General features: G+C 34.8%; 1 protein-coding gene and 1 non-coding gene across 2 annotated transcripts; one reads left to right on the top strand and one right to left on the bottom strand.

Annotated features, from left to right (window-relative positions):
- Positions 1–420: 420 nt before the first annotated feature.
- LOC112773037 (uncharacterized) lies at positions 421–3,544 on the bottom strand. The gene is made up of 3 exons (XM_025818078.3): positions 3,161–3,544; positions 1,472–1,930; positions 421–1,069 (listed from the first exon to the last, which is right to left on the bottom strand). Exons 1-3 carry the CDS (start codon positions 3,288–3,290, stop codon positions 528–530), a joined length of 1,131 nt encoding a protein of 376 aa, XP_025673863.1. The 5' UTR covers positions 3,291–3,544; the 3' UTR covers positions 421–527.
- Positions 3,545–11,158: 7,614 nt separating this feature from the next.
- Positions 11,159–11,267, top strand: LOC112774020 (small nucleolar RNA R71). The gene has a single exon (XR_003188534.1). It is a non-coding gene; the product is annotated as a small nucleolar RNA R71 (small nucleolar RNA).
- Positions 11,268–17,683: the final 6,416 nt, after the last annotated feature.

Here is a 17,683-nt window from a genome sequence, read left to right as displayed (position 1 = left end):
ATACTGATAAATTTTGCATAATTCAAAATTCTTTCTCTTCCTCCTCCTCATCGTCTGCTTCTTATTTTATTTTCTCATAATTTTTTCTTTGGAGGAAAAATTAAACAAAGAAAAAAATACATAATGTTGCAAAATCAATAGAAATAGGAGGAGGAAAAAAATACAACAACAACAGCAGTAACAAAAAGAATGACAAAGAAAATAAAACACACAAAGAAAAAAAAAGAAGGAACGAGAAGAAAAAAGAGAAGGAACGCAAAGAAAAATGAGAAGAAGGAGGAGGATGGGGAGGAACGCGAGATACAAACATTGGAGAAGGAATATCGTAATTTTACGTGTGTGTTATGTGTTATGTAAGTGAATTTTGTTGGATTATTAAAATTAACTTGTTTGAACTTATTTGCTAAAAACTAAAAAAGCTTGAAGGTATAAGAGGACTATTTTTTTTTATAGGCCGTGATAATAAACACAAGTGATATTATTACATAATATACAATTTCTGTTAAGTAGAACTAAATTTAGGTTGTCTAGGATGAGACAAACCTATAAGACACATAAGCTCCCAATCCAGCAATAACCGCAACAGCAGCAGCCATATTTACCACTAAATCTTTCTCTTCCTCATTCCATTTCCCTTCTTTGATTCTTGTGACAACAAGAGAAGCAGAAGCAACAAGTTCTCTGATTCCATTCCCAACAGTATCAATCATATCCTGTTTGCTCTTATCTGAAGCCGCCGTTTGAGCAGACACTTCACCAGTACCTAACTTTGGTGACACTTTTCTCATCCTGATTTCTTTCTCTTTTAACACACCCTTTCCCACATCATCATCATTCGAAATTACCTTTCTTGGCTCAGAAGTCTTCCCATATTCTTCGTTAACCTCTTTTTCCTTCTTTTGGAGCCTTTCATCTTCTTCTTTTTCCTCTAATTGCTTTCTCACAGCTGCTAGTCTTGTCTTGAGCCTAGCTTCATCTTCACGCTTTTCGGCCGGCGATGAATCTCTTGCAACCGCTGTTAGTGTCGCCTTTGCCTCGTCCTCCTTTTGACGCTTTGAAGGCTTCTCATCTGTTTGGGATTCAATTCTAATTGTTAGGTTTGGTTTTGACTCAAACCCAGCCATCAAGAGATTTTATAAGACTGTAAGATAAATGGAAAAAGCGAGCATGTCCAAATCATTATAGTGACTAGACTTAATTTTTGTTTTAGTATGGGTTAAATTTAATAAATAATGAAAATTATATAAGAAATGTGTTATATGTATTTTTTACAGTTAAGCAATATACTTTTTATTTTTATTACTAAAAACATATAATTTTGTTATATATTCTGAATTTTTTCGTGCACAATACTAGCATAAAATCGGATGAATAGTAAAGACTTTTATTAAATTTAAAAAGAATTAATAAATATTTTGTCTTAAACTTTTTTTTACTAGAAAAAAAATAAAAGGGGGTCTAAGCTTATTACCTGATAGTGGCGGTCTTTTAATAATTTGGTCTTGAACCCTATTGGCTTCTGATGGAGGGAACAACGCTTTTAACCTACTCTCATTTTCAAGCTTTGGGCTCTCAATAGGTCTATAGGAGGATGATGATGACGTGGCTTCCTCAGTACCCTTCTGTGGCTTCTTGTTTCCCATTAATGGTTCTTCCAATTTTGCATCTTCAGCTTTATTAGGAGTGGGCCTTGTTTTTCCTTGTGGTGTGTTAAGCGCCTCTTGTGGAACCGATAAGTTCTTTGGCATCGTAAGAACGAGAGTGCCAACTTCAAACTTGGCTTCAAGTGCCTCTGGGTTACAATTCTCAGGAACAGGATATGTCTGCTCAAATCTGCTCCATTTATTGCCTTGAATTGGTCTTTCTCCTGAAACCTTCACCTTTCTTGAAGACCCCACGAATGTAATTTTAATGCGTTCTTTTGTATAACCTGAGCATGCAAGAGCGTCAGAATAAAGATAATAATCTTGTTACATGTAATTTTTCTTGTGTTGCTGGTAATTGTTTAACAAAAATGTTATGGGTACACAATAAATTAATTATTATGTATCTATATATTTATACGTTGTTTAATGATAAATTCTATTCAACTATCTCTAAAATAAAGGATAAATTATTTTTTTGTGATATATCTTATTATTATTGGATAAAATAGAGTGACTTATTATGGTTAAATTCTTAATCTAACTTAAATTTTATTAACCTAATTAAAGAACTATGATATAACCTTTTTACAAATTATAAAAATTACTAGAAAAGTTTTATTTTATAATTTTTTTTAAATCACATATCTATTAATTAATTCCAACCACTAAATAAAAAAATCTATAAAAGAACAAATACAAAACATCAAAGACACATAAAATTTAAAATTCTCAAAATACTTTCATAATAATTCTCTCTTAGAACAATGAAGATTTTTTTAAAAAAATTTAAGAAAGCAAGAAAGAAAAAAATTTGAAAATTTTAAATTTTTTGTGCCTTAGCTTTTGAATATATTTTTTTGTCTTTTGAGATTTTTTATTTTGTGATTGAAATTTATTAACAAATATATAATTTAAAAAAATTTGAAAATTAAACTTTTTTTAATAATTTTTATAATAACTTAAAAAAAGTTACATCATGATTACTTAATTAGATTAACAAAATTTAGGTTAGATTAAAAGTTAAAATAACTTAGGTTATTTTTAATTAGTATATTGTATTTTAATGTATATTTTAAAATAAATACCTAAATTAAATCCTAAAGAATTTTAGATTGAATGCTTGGGTCTCTAATTAATTTTTATTCTCTAAAAATTTTTAAAAATTATTTTTGTCAGATAAATTGGTTTTTCTATTGTTTTCAATTAAATTTTTAATATATATGTTAGACAAATAAATTTTTAATAAGTTTTATTATAAAATAATTAAGTATCAAAAAATATATTTTAAGATAAATTAATCTTTCTTTAAAATAATATAGAGATCAATCTGTCTTACAAAAGTAATTTTTAAAAATTTTTGGAATATAAAAATTTGTTAAGAACCAAAATATTTAAAAAAAGTTTGAAGATCAAGCCAAATATTTATTATATATTTTATATTAATAATTAATTTAATGACTGATATTTTATGTATGTCTAGTATTGGTTATATATATATATATATATACACGGACCTGGAAGATAAACATGGAGAAGGAAAGCTTCCGGTGTTTCTTTCGTTTCTGATTTGGGCTGCAAAGTCTCATAGATACGACGAACAGATTGGTGTGTACGGAAAGTTGGTGTTCTTGGCCTCATAGCCATAGCTCTAGCTATATATGCAGTATATATTTTGTTTTCTAATTTACAAAATTATTGTGATTTAATAAAGCCTTTCGAATTGGACTAGTTGAATATTTTGTTTCGTTGTACCTGTGTATATATATATATATATGAACCAATTGAAGCTCCGGAGATTTTTAGGGTTAAATGGGTTTCTTGTCATAGAGACTATTCGTTCTTGTACGCTATGGTTTATTTTTGCTATGGGTTGGGTTTTCCCCGGCCACTTAGCTTCCTTTGCAGAGCAACATACAATTACATATTAAGTATAGCTTGTTTGTCCGAAAAGTAAATTGTTCTTTGTTTTGCCCACACACTTGCAATAGCTATTATTAAGTACAGAAAGCATAGGAGAGAATACAAAAACTAAACAACGTAGACAACAACCTAAAAACTTAATTAATTTTAAATTAATTATAAAATCATATTTTCACTTAATTAGAATAATTAATTTTTAAATTTGAATTATTAGGATTAAGCAACGTAACTTCCTTCCAACATACCGTCACAGTATGTCTATATTCCATCCCAACTGTCCTCCTCTTCCACCACTCACACTACCGTTCAGTCCGACACTCCTCCCCCTCTGCCTCTCAGCCCGATGCGCCTCCTGGTGCGGAATTTACAACTCACAAACTAACTGACAAGTGTACCGGGTCGTATCAAGTAATACCTCAAGTGAGTGAGGGTCGATCTCACGAGGATTGATGGATTAAGCAACAACGGTTAAGTGATTTACTTAGTTAGACAAACAGAAAAGAGTGTTTGAGTGTTCAAAAGCATTAACAGTAAATTTAGAATATTAGAAAGCAAGCAGTAAACAAGTTGTGAATAATATATAGAGAAACAGTTAAGCCTTTAGAGTTATCTATTTTTCAGATTGACTTTTCTTACTAATTATTTTAATCATGTAAGATTTAATTCATGACAAACTATATGTGACTAAACCCTAATGGCTTAGACCTTTTTAGTCTCCTCTAAAATTCATCAACCGCCAATTCCTTGGTCACTTAATTCGTATTAGAGAGTGAAGTTTAATTATAGTTTATATGCCACAAAAATCCTAATTACCCAAATATAAGAGGATTATATGTCACGTATCTCGTTAAGTCCAGATAATTAGAAATTTAGGAGAATATGTTTTCAAGCTGTTGTTCAAGTAAAGAGCTTTTCCAAGTTATACAAGAACTCAATTAGAAAAAGGGTCATACTTCCGTTCTACCCAAATTCATAAGGTAAAGAATGAAAACAATTCTTGAAATATAAATTAGTACATGAATTAAAATAGAAAAATAATAGTATCAATCCATACAATAGACAGAGCTCCTATCCTTAACAGTGGAGGTTTAGTTGCTCGTGGTTCAGAGAGAAAAACTAGGATTCATGTAAACTGTAAATTGCGGAATGAGGTAGAAGAGCCGAGAAGAGCCCGAAGGGCTAATTCTTTTCCCTTTTATATCTAATCCTAATTAATGTAAAATATAATTTCTAAAACTAAATAATATCTTTTCCTATTTTAAAATAAAAATTAAAGTTTAGTCAGAATAAATAGAAGATCTCGCATGGTTTGTGCATAGGCGTGGGCAACATGTGATTCATTAATAACTCACGCCTAACTTGAGAATGGGCTGCGCCTAACTCAAAGGTTGCAGTGAGGAGTGGCGTGGAATGTTGAGTGTTGTGCCTTACTTGAAGATAGGTTGCGCCTAACTTGAAATGCAACCTACTCCTTGTGCGTGCTTGTTGATATCTTGCGCCTAATTTGAGATTTCTCAAGTTAGGCACAGCCTTGGCAGTATGGTTGGAGAAGAAGTATGAACTATTATACATCGTTGGAAAGCTCTAGAAGTTATCTTTCCAACGCCACTAGGAACATGTCCATTAGACCTCTATAGCTCGAGTTATTTAGGTTTGAGCACAGAGAGGTCATGGTTGACAACATCATTCGCCTTCTCTTTTCTGCAAAAACTCCATCAAATCCAGTCGAATGCTACCTAAAATAAACAGAATTGTACACGACTCAAAGTAGCATCCATAGTGGTTAAAAGATAATTAATTCTTGATTAAACTCAACAAATTGAATGCAAATTCACTAGGAAAAGATAGGAAAGATGCTCACGCATCACAACACCAAACTTGAATTGTTGCTTGTTGATGAGCGGATATTTTATACGCTTTTTGGGGATAATTTCATATAGTTTTGAGTATGTTTTAGTTAGTTTTTAGTCTATTTCTAGTAGTTTTTAGGAAAAATTCATATTTCTGGACTTTACTATGAGTTGTGTGTTTTTCTGTAATTTCAGGTATTTTTCTGGCTGAAATTGAAGGAGCTGAGCAAAAATCTGATTCAGGCTGAAAAAGGACTGCTGATGCTATTGGATTCTGACCTCCCTGCACTCAAAGTGGATTTTCTGGAGCTACAGAACTCGAAATGGCATGCTTCCAATTGCGTTGGAAAGTAGACATCCAGGGCTTTCCAGCAATATATAATATTCCATACTTTGTACAAGAATTGACGACGTAAACTGGCGTTCAACGCCAGCCTTCTGCCCAATTCTGGCGTCCAGCGCCAGAAAAGGATCAAAAACTGGAGTTGAACGCCCAAACTGGCACAAAAACTGGCGTTCAACTCCACAAATGGCCTCTGCACGTGGATTGCTTAAAGTCTCAGCCCCAGCACACACCAAGTGGGCCCCAGCACACCAAGTGGGCCCCAGAAGTGGATCTCTGCATCATCCATCATAGTCCACTCATATTTTGTAACCCTAGGCTACTAGTTTAGTATTTAAACAACTTTTAGAGACTTATTTTGTATCTCATGACATTTCAGATCTAAACTTTGTATTCTCTGACGGCATGAGTCTCTAAACCCCATTGTTGGGGGTGAGGAGCTCTGCTGTGTCTCAATGAATTAATGCAAGTATTTCTGTTTTCCATTCAAACACGCTTGTTCCTATCTAAGATGTTCATTCGCGCTTAACTGTGATGAAGGTGATGATCTGTGACATTCATCACCTTCCTCAACCCACGAACGTGTGCCTGACAACCACCTCCGTTCTATATCCGATTGAATGAGTGTCTCTTAGATTCTTTAATCAGAATCTCCGTGGTATAAGCTAGAACTGATGGCGGCATTCATGAGAATCCGGAAAGTCTAAGCCTTGTCTGTGGCATTCCGAGTAGGATTCAAGGATTGAATGACTGTGACGAGCTTCAAACTCCTGAAGGCTGGGCGTTAGTGACAGATGCAAAAGGATAGTAAATCCTATTCCAACCGGATCGAGAACCAACCGGTGATTAGCCGTGCTGTGACAGAGCGCGTGAGCGTAGTTTTCACTGGAAGGATGGAAGGTAGCCATTGACAACGGTGATCCACCAACACACAGCTTGCCATAGGAGGACGTGCGTGCGTGAATCAGAAGACAGAGGAAAGCAGAGATTCAAAAGACAAAGCATCTCCAAAACTCCAACATATTCTCCATTACTACACAACAAGTAACTTTTAATTTATGCTCTACTGGTTATTCATAATTCAACTGATAAACATAATTGACTTCCTGACTAAGATTTACAAGATAACCATAGATTGCTTCAAACCAACAATCTCTGTGGGATTCGACCCTTACTCACGTAAGGTATTACTTGGACGACCTAGTGCACTTGCTGGTTAGTGGTACGAGTTGTGAAAAGTGTGATTCGCAATTTGTGCTACCACTTGTCCTCAAGCAACCAAAACTAACATAGGCTTAGGATGTGAATTTGCATGAGAGTGAGAGTTTAATTAAGCTCATGTCTGTTCTTGAAGTGGGGTTTACAATACAATCTTGAATAGTTTTAGCATCTCACTCTCCTTTGAATCAGAAGGATGTCACTGTCATTCGGAATTAGAATCCGGATAATATTATGAATTCTCTAATCCTTTATTCTTCAGTTTAATCTTTGAATGCAACAAATTCTCTTTAATTCTCTTTTCTTTGGTGCTTTGCACCTTGAGCCTACCCGTGACTTTAAATGTTTTATCCCAAGTTTCACTTGACACAAAAACACCACAAGCACTTAATTGGGGAACTCTCTTTAAGTTCTGATTTTTCTTTCAGCTACTCCCATACAGTGGTGCTCAAAACCTTTGGCATACTCTGTTAAATGCACTTGATGTCGACTCTTAGTGCTCTGTCTCAATGATTACTTGACACAATTACACCACAAGCATATGGCTAGGAAAATAACTCTTTGAGCTTTTAATCATATTTGACCTTTCTAGCCATTGATACTCAGATCCTTGGACCTTGCTTTTCTTTTTGCTGTTTCTTTTGCTTCAAGGATTAAGCTTTTGTTTAATTCAGAGAATTTGTAATAGTTCTCTAAATTTTTGTTCCTCATGCATCAACATCCTTTTATTCAAATTCAAATATGCACTATTCATATCATGCATTCAAAATCACAGATAACACCACCACATTTAAGTAAATAAGACTAATCTTTAATATAAACTCAATTTCTCATACAATACATCACTTCTTTTTCTTTTGGATTCAAGCTCAGTGAGCAATACATGAGGCACTTTTCAGAATTAAAAACAAATAACAGAATAAAAATAGCAAAATAAACTAGAACCTAGGAATTGAAATAACAAAGGATCATGCAGACATTCAAGTAAAACAGCAGAAAACAGGAATATAACATAATAAGAACGGAAGGAAATATAGAATGAAAGGAACTCAACCACCTCAGTTATCCTAGTGGCCGTCTCATTCTTCAGGTTGTTCTCCTCCGTTTTTGCCTCCCTTTGGTGCTATTAAAATAAACAGAAAAGCCAAAAGCGAAGCGACAACACCAAACTTAAAAGATTGCTTGTCCTCAAGCAAAAAAAATCTGAAAACAGGGAGGAACATAAAAATACATATAGAAGAAAAAAATAAATATTATTACAAAAGAAGAATAAAAAGATAAAAGAACAAGAGAGATTAAAATAATTAAAATATATATCTATGTTTTTTTCTTTATTTTTATTTTTAATTTATATATATATATATATATATATATATATATATATAGAGAGAGAGAGAGAGAGAGAGAGAGAGAGTAGGGGTGGAGGGGTATGGATGGAGCATGGAAAAAAGGAAAGGATCTGGTGATTGAGTTGAGGGGTGGGACGGAATTAAATAAGATTTGGTGCAGGAATAGGCTAATTGTGGTTGGAAGTATTGAGGGTAATAAGGTGGGGTGAAAAGGGAAAGGGGCTGGGGTAGTTAGGCTGCGCCTAACTCCAAGTTGTGATGCGCCTAACGTGAGGCACACTTTCTTTCGCTGCGCCTTACTTGAAGCCTCCCGAGTGTTCAAACACCTGCTGCGCCTAACTTGAATTCGGTTGCGCCTAACTTGAGGTGTGTCTTCACAGCTTGCGTCTAATTTGAAAATTCTCAAGTTAGGCGCAGACCCTTCAAAGAGAATTGTTCCCTTGTGCGTAATATGCGGCGTCTAACTTGAAAATTTTCAAATTAGGCGCAGACCCTCCAGTGCAAAATTCTTCTCTGCGTGTAGTATGTGGCGCTTGATTTGAAATTTTCAAGTTAGGCATCACCTAAATCTGAATCAATATCCTCCCGAGTGTTCAAAATTCTGTATTTAGGAGCCTGTTTCTGTTTTGTTTTTTTTTCTGCATGATCAAAATACACGTAAAACAAAGAAAAAACAGTAGAAACTCAATGAAATTCAAATAAATAATAAAATCAAAGAAACGGAAATTAAACTAAGGATATGAAAGCATCGGGTTGCCTCCCGACAAGCGCTTCTTTACCGTCACTAGCTTGACGGTCAGCTCCTCTAAGGAGGAGGATCATAGGGGCTCAGTTCTTCATCCCTCACCTTGAACTTCTTTCCTGTGTCTCCATAAAGTAGCTCAATATGCTCCAGAGAGAGGATTCTGTTTACTGTATAAGTCCTCACTGGATTGCTAGTCAACACCACCTTCATTCCTGGGGAGAAACCTTCAGTGGGGATCTTCTTGTTTCTCCATCCCCTGGGTATTTTCTTCTTTTTGGGAACCTCCTCCTTGGTGAATGATGCATTCCTGACACCAAACTTAGGTTTGATATCAGGAGAAATTTTATTGATTGTCACCAAAGGAGGTTTGAGCTGCAGATTCTGCTGTCCGTCATCAGGGGGTTCTTGAAGGTTTGGATCAATAAGCTCAGTCTGCATGCACCTCTCTTCTTCACCTGCTGAATGTATATCTTTGAAGACATTAAAAACCAGTTGCTCATTATGCACTCTAAGCACTAATTCACCTTCTTCCACATCAATTAGAGCTCTCCCAGTGGTTAGGAATGGTCTTCCTAGGATTATAAAGGCATTCTCATCCTTTCCCGTGTCAAGAATCACAAAATCTGCTGGGAGGAAGAACTTACCCACTTTGACCAAGACATTCTCCACCAATCCATATGCAGGCTTTATAGATTTGTTTGTCATCTGTAATGCTATCCTTGTGGGTTGTGACTCTTGGATTTGCAACTTCTTCATCACAGACAAGGGCATTAAATTGATACTTGCTCCCAAATCACATAATACTTTCTCAAAGGTGGTGCTCCCAATGGTATATGGGATTTGAAAGCTCCCTGGGTCCGACATCTTCCTTGGCAAGTTATTCTGAATTATGGCACTACATTCCTTAGTTAGGACCACTATCTCATCTCCCTTTAAAGGCTTCTTCTTTGACAACAACTCCTTCATGAATTTGACATAGAGAGGCATTTGCTCCAAAACCTCAGCAAAAGGAATATTGATTTGCAACTTTCTAAAGACTTCCAAGAACTTTGAAAACTGCTTGTCCTTGGTCTCCTTTTGAAGTCTGTGAGGATATGGCATTTTAGGCTTGTACTCAGGAGCCTTTGGCAATGTAGGATAAATGTCAAGAGAGTCTAGGAATGGGTTGTCCGCACACTTTGGAGGGACGTGCTCTACGTCTTCCTTCTTCTCCTCTGGAGCTTCTTTTTCAACTGGCTCCTCATTAACTTGTGCTTCCATACGTGCCACTTGTCCACTTATCAAGGTGATAGCCTTGCACTCCTCTCTTGGATTTGGAATTGTGTTACCAAGAAGGCTATTAGTCATTCTCTGATCAATTTCATTAACTTTTGTGGCTAATTGACCCATCTAAATCTCCAAGTTCTTAATTGATGCTCTAGTTTCCTGTCTAAAACTTGCTAATATTGTTTCCAAATCATTGTTCTGCTGGGGCTGAGATGTTGCTTGCTGAGATGACTGAAACTGGTGGTTATTAAAATTATTCTGTTGGAAACCACCCTGAGAATTATAATTAAAATTTTGTGGCCTCTGAGGTTGCTCTCTCCACCTAAAATTTGGGTGATTTCTTCACCTCCTGATTGTAGGTCTTAGAATAGGAATTATTATTGGGGTTTCTAGGAGCATTCCCCATGTAATTGACATGTTCAATAGAAGATTGAGCATAATTATAATTCTCATTTGGCATAAAATTACCTGTCATGTCATAAGGGACCTCTTGAGGTGCATTCTGAGTGTTGACAGCTGAAACTTGCATTCCACTCAACTGTTGAGTAAGTAAATTTATTTGCTGAGACATAAGCTTGTTCTGAGTAAGAAGAGCATTAACAGCTTCCACTTCCAACACGCCTCTCTTCTGAAAGGTCTCAGAGTGCAAAGGATTTCTGTTGAAGAATATAAGTATTGGTTGTTAGCAACCAACTCAATAAGCTCAATAGTCTCCTCTGGTATCTTCTTCATGTGCAAAGAACCACCTGCAGAATTATCTAAGCACATCTTGGACATTTCACATAAGCCCTCATAAAAAATATCCAGCTGAGTCCATCTAGAAAATATGTCTGGAGGGCATTTCCTAGTCAGTAGCTTGAATCTCTCCCAAGCTTCATAAAGGGTCTCACCATCCTTCTATCTGAAAGTCTGAACCTCCACCCTTAGCTTAGTAAGCTTTTGAGGTGAGAAAAATTTAGTCAAAAATCCAATGACAACCTTGTCCCAAGTATCCAGACTCTCCTTGGGTTGAGAATCTAACCACAGTTTTGCTCTATCCTTCACAGCAAATGGGAAGAGCATGAGTTTGTATACCTCAGGAATCACTCCATTAGTCTTTACAGTGTCACAAATCTGCAGAAAATCAGAAATAAAATGATTTGGATCTTTCTGAGGGAGTCCATGATATTGACAATTCTGTTGCACAAGAGTAACTAGCTGTGGCTTCAGTTCAAAGTTATTTGCAGCTATAGGAGGCACCACAATACTTTTTTCATAAAGGTCTGCATTAGGAGCAGTGTAAGAGCCAAGCACTCTTCTAGGTTGCTCATTCCCATTCGGATTTTTCATATTGGCATTAGCAGCATTATTATGATCCATAGTGGACTCTGCAGCCTTGTAAAGTCTTGCGTGTTGCAAACGCCACCTCAAAGTCCTTTCAAGTTTAGGATCAAAGGCGTTTAGAGGTTCCTTGTCCCTGTTCCTGCTCATAAATAGACAAAAGACAAGAAAAGATGGGATTCTCTACGTCAGAGTGTAAAAAATTTCCAGTGAGGTAACCTGTGTAAAAGAAATAAAATAAAGCAACTAAATAAAAAAATTAAAACCTTCGAAATATTTTTAATTTTTTATTTTTTTATAAAAAATATAAATAGGTAAATTAAAATAAATTTACTAGGCGACACCAAATATAATTTCAGGAAATAAAAAAAATAATTGAGCAAAAATTCAAGAGTTAAACCTAAAATTTAAATAAGACTAATAAAATAGAAAAATAAAAATAACAAAAATGAATATATAAAGAAAGAAAATGAAAATGAAATAAAATAAAGTAAATAAAAAAGAACGAAAGAAAGTTTGAAAAGAAATAAAAAAAATGGATCAAATAAAATTAATAAAATAAAAAAAATAATGAAAGAAACAATAGGAAAGTGAAATAAAAAAAATTAAAAAAGAAAATAAAAAGAAAACGGGGTTGGGGGTGAACGAGAATAAAGAAAGAAATAAAGAAATAAAGAAAAAGAACAATTAAAAATTGAAAATGAATAATGCTAAAAAAAATTTTAACTAAAGTAAAAATTATCTAATTTAAGCAATCAAACAACTAAAAGTTGTTAATTACAGTCAATCCCCGGTAATGGCGTCAAAAACTTGGTGCGGAATTTACAACCCACAAACTAACTGACAAGTGCACCGGGTCGTACCAAGTAATACCTCAGGTGAGTGAGGGTCGATCTCACGAGGATTGATGGATTAAGCAACAACGGTTAAGTGATTTACTTAGTTAGACAAACAGAAAAGAGTGTTTGAATGTTCAAAAGTATTAACAGTAAATTTAGAATATTAGAAAGCAAACAGTAAACAAGTTGTGAATAATATATAGAGAAACAGTTAAGGTTTTAGAGTTATCTATTTTTCAGATTGACTTTTCTTACTAATTATTTTAATCATGTAAGATTTAATTCATGACAAACTATATGTGACTAAACCCTAATGGCTTAGACCTTTTTAGTCTCCTCTAAAATTCATCAACCGCCAATTCCTTGGTCACTTAATTCGTATTAGAGAGTGAAGTTTAATTATAGTTTATATGCCACAAAAATCCTAATTACCCAAATATAAGAGGATTATATGTCACGTATCCCGTTAAGTCCAGATAATTAGAAATTTAGGAGAATATGTTTTCAAGCTGTTGTTCAAGTAAAGAACTTTTCCAAGTTATACAAGAACTCAATTAGAAAAAGGGTCATACTTCCGTTCTACCCAAATTCATAAGGTAAAGAATGAAAACAATTCTTGAAATATAAATTAGTACATGAATTAAAATAGAAAAATAATAGTATCAATTCATACAATAGACAGAGCTCCTATCCTTAACAGTGGAGGTTTAGTTGCTCATGGTTCAGAGAGAAAAACTAGGATTCATGTAAACTATAAATTACGGAATGAGGTAGAAGAGCCGAGAAGAGCCCGAAAGGCTAATTCTTTTCCCTTTTATATCTAATCATAATTAATGTAAAATATAATTTCTAAAACTAAATAATATCTTTTCCTATTTTTAAATAAAAATTAAAGTTTAGTCAGAATAAATAGAAGATCTCGCATGGTTTGTGCATAGGGGTGGGCAACATGTGATTCATTAATAACTCACGCCTAATTTGAGAATGGGCTGCGCCTAACTCAAAGGTTGCAGTGAGGAGTGGCGTAGAATGTTGAGTTTTGTGCCTTACTTGAAGATAGGATGCGCCTAACTTGAAATGCAACCTACTCCTTGTGCGTGCTTGTTGATGTCTTGCGCCTAACTTGAGATTTCTCAAGTTAGGCGCAGCCTTGGCAGTATGTTTGGAAAAGAAGTATGGACTATTATACATTGTTGGAAAGTTCTGGAAGTTAGCTTTCTAAAGCCACTAGGAACATGTCCATTGGACCTCTATAGCTCGAGTTATTTAGGTTTGAGTGTAGAGAGGTCATGGTTGCCAACATCATTCGCCTTCTCTTTTTCTACGAAAACTCCATCAAATCCAACCGAATGCTACCTAAAATAAACAGAATTGCACACGACTCAAAGTAGCATCCATAGTGGTTAAAAGATAATTAATTCTTGATTAAACTCAACAAATTGAATGCAAATTCACTAGGAAAAGATAGGAAAGATGCTCACGCATCACCTCCCCCCTCCTGCAGAGCCCCCTTGCCAATTGTTGAAGTTGTCTTGTGCCGCTGCTACTTTCTCACGCTGCTGCCGCTGTTTTCGCGTCACTCTTCCCTGGCGGCGTTGCTGTGGTGCCACTGCATCATGCCGGTTTGTCTCCCGGTAAAATCCGCTGGAGAGTGAATCATCAATAGAGCCATCACTCCGTTCATCCCGTCATCCAGGTTGTCGTTGTCGGCTGTTACCACGCGAGTGATGCCATCGCGCGCGTTCCCTACATGCCACTGCAATTGTCTCGCGTTCCACTGGACGTCACTACTGCTGCCTTGTGATCCTTGGGTGGTGATGCTGCTGTCTCATCATCGTCCTCCCTCTGCCCCGTGGTTCTCCTCTTCCTCCTCTCCTTCCCCTTTTTCGGATGTGGATGTTTATTTTACTAGGTACGTGGATGGTTATTTTCATTCTAAGGTAGATATTTATTTAATTTGGATTGGATTAAGTAGATACAATGAAATTTGCTAAATGTTTGTTTTACTAGGTATGTAGATGGTTATTTTCATTCTAAACCGATGGCTTGATGGAGAAGAAGCTCGACAGCGTTAAGGCTAGCTGGTGAGGGGGGGACGGATGGCGCAATGAGGGTTTGGGAAGGGGGTATGCGGCAGTAAAAGGGTTAGAAGGTTGATGATTAAAGTGTAAAAGGTAAAAGTAGGGTTTTCGGAGTATAATTTGTGATGGATTGTGTTTTTTTTTTTTCACCTTCTGTGGGTCGGGAGTGCAGCCCATTGTTCACGTTGTTCATAGTTTTCGTTGTCTACCTAGAGAAATTGTTATTTTAATTCTTAGCCAAATGGTCATTTTAGCAGGTATGCGGATGGTTATTTTAATTCTTATGTGGATGGTTATTTGATTGGAATGAGTTTAGTTAGATATAACTAAAATATGTTAGATGTTCAATTTACTAGGTATGCGGATGATTAAATGAGTTTAGTTAGATATAATTGGTTGGGTAATTTGGGTGGAGTATTTTTTAATTTTATTGGACCAAATTTCTAATCCGTTGTTCACATTGTTCAGATTTTCTATGGTCTACCTAGCAGAGCCGATATATATATATGCAACAAGCTTTTTATCTTTTGTTTTCGTAACAATAAAAGAAAGTTTTGTATTGGAATTATTTTGGGATTTGTTAATCATTAAAGTAGTCAAATCTAAAAGTTTATTAAATCAATAAAATAAGAAATATCACACACTTAAAACATAATATAATATAATTTCTTATATATTACATTGTGATGGTTTTGAAAATAGTTTAAATCAAGGTGGTTTAAGAATTTTATCCATTTTTACTATAAGTATAATAAAATAGATTGAAAAATGTTATTTGTACATCATTTTCAGCCACCAATTTCAGCCACTCCATAGAGATATAGTAGAGAGATACGGATATGAAAATAAACGTATACACGGATACAAAGATAATACAAAAGGGGTTCTCTTCTTCGATCGCGATTTTAGCCACTCTAAGAGCTTCTTCACTGCGTCACTGCTCCCTTCTTATTTGATTGTGATTTCTTCTCTTCTCGGCAAAGGAGTTCCACTGCATGCACCTCACTCCGCACTTCCCTCTCCTCTGCTTCGATCGCACACTTAACAAAAACTCTTCTCAACGTCGTTTAATTATGGTTCTTATTATCTTAGGATTCTGATTATATTTTAAGAAAGGTTGCTGCTTATTGATTCAACGGAATTCACAAGCTCGAATGATGAAGTTTGTGTTTTATTTGCTTCGTATGTTAATTTTTTATTCCTGGTTTGATTTTAATTTTTTTATTATCTATTTTTTATTCTTGATTTGATTTTAAGTTTTTGATTATCCATATTTTAGGTTATTCCAAGTATATCAAAAAGGTCAATTGCTCAGAGTGGGAGTAAGTTCCAATCCTTTCAAGGTGCATTTCTTCATATTCATACATGTAGTATAATTTTTGTTAGTGCTTCCAAAATATTTTGAAGACATCATTGTATTTCACCACATTTTAGTTGTTGCTACACTACATTTTTCTTCATCGAAGTTCTGAATTCCCATTTCAATTCATAGAATTCTAAATTATTTGAAGTAGCAATCTCTCTTTGTTGTTTTTTATTTGTTCATTTTGCATGATAAGGTTACATTAGTTCCTTTCAATGTAAGAATAATAGTTGCACTAAATCTTCATAGCTATGGAAGTGGAAGAAACCCATGGGGTAAACTCAAACCAGAATATTGAAAAAGGTATTGTATTTGTGTTGCCTAACACCTTAATATAAGGTTAGGTCATTAGGGTGTACAAGTTTATATTGTCTTAGCCTTGTCATTGTTAGCAATGTGAATAATTCCTCCCTTACCACCACAAAAACAAAGGGAAAAAAATTCCATCATATAAACCCATATGATATTTTTATTTCTTGTGCTTTGGTGATTATGTGTCCACTCAACAATGCTGTTCTGACCCATATCTTAATATAAGCTTAATAAGAATGTTACCTGTACTTTTTCAAAATTTAAGGGTCATTTTATGAAAAGACTTTGTTTTTCTTCTTCCAGAGAGACTTTGTTGAAGATGTCGCTAATGGCCTTTTAAAAATATTTGGTTTAAAGTAAGGGTGGCATGCATCATTTTTCATAGTTGAATTGATCTCTGCAAAGTACATTGCTCAGGTATTACTATTTATTAATGCTTTCATGGTGAAGTTTAGGGGTATACTTGAATCCAAATGTGGATAGACCACTATGTTGTTGCTACTGGCTCATGCGATTCTGAAAATCTCATGTTATGTTGCATTTGTGTTGACCTAACCACCTTCAGTTTCTTCTTGTACGTTGCTAATAAAATATGTCAACATGTTGATTTCTTTTCTTCCTTTGTGTTTGTTGTTGATTTTTTTTTCAAGCAGTGGCTATTCGATTGGAAGTAAGAGGGGTTTGATTAGTTTTATTATTATTGCTAAAATGCTTTATTATCATTTTATTGATTGCTATTTTTTTTTTTAGCCACTTGTGAAAATAACTTCGGAGTTGAGCATTAGCTCTAACCAACCATATGGCTTTGTATCCTTGTTGAACTCAATGCAACAAAGCCAACATTGCTCAGGTATTACTATTTATTAAGGCTTTTATGGTGAAGTTCAGGGGTATATCCGAAGTGGACAGACCACTATGTTGTTGCTACTGGCTCATGCGATTCTGAAAAATCTCATTATGTTGCATTTGTGTTGACCTGACCACATTCAGTTTCTTCTTGTACGTTGCTTAAAAAATATGTTAACCTGTTGATTTCTTTTTTTTTCCTTTGCTTTTGTTGTTGATTTTTTTTTCAAGTTGCGGCTATTCAATTTGAAGTAAGAGGTGTTTGATTAATTTTATTATTATTATTAAAATGCTTTAATATCACTTTATTGATTGTTTTTCTTTAGCCACATGTGTACTTACCTTCGGAGTTGAGCGTTAACTCTAACCGACCATATGGTTTTGTATTCTTATTGAACTCAATGCAACAAAGCCACCATTTGGAAGAACAATAGTTTTATTCCTTTTGTAATAGATTTGTTACATGTTGCAATGGAACTCTTATATTTTTTTCCTTTGTAATAGTTTTAATTTTGATTTTACATGTGGTTGGTGCTTAACGTTATGAGTTATTTGAGATTCTGAGTTATTATTAGTTCATTCATG

The sequence above is a fragment of the Arachis hypogaea genome, chromosome 18 (assembly GCF_003086295.3).
Source record: "Arachis hypogaea cultivar Tifrunner chromosome 18, arahy.Tifrunner.gnm2.J5K5, whole genome shotgun sequence".
Lineage (NCBI taxonomy): Eukaryota > Viridiplantae > Streptophyta > Magnoliopsida > Fabales > Fabaceae > Arachis > Arachis hypogaea.
Note: the sequence above shows the minus strand (reverse complement) of the source record. Positions and strands in the feature narration are given on the sequence as shown.

Bases quoted from the DNA above. Each gene is read 5' to 3' on its own strand.
- LOC112773037 (XM_025818078.3), bottom strand. From the start codon at position 3,290: ATGGCTATGAGGCCAAGAACACCAACTTTCCGTACACACCAATCTGTT. The intron at 1,931-3,160 runs GTCCGTGTATAT...TTGCATGCTCAG, and splicing joins TCTCCATGTTTATCTTCCAG to GTTATACAAAAGAACGCATT. The intron at 1,070-1,471 runs GTAATAAGCTTA...AATCCCAAACAG, and splicing joins TAAAAGACCGCCACTATCAG to ATGAGAAGCCTTCAAAGCGT.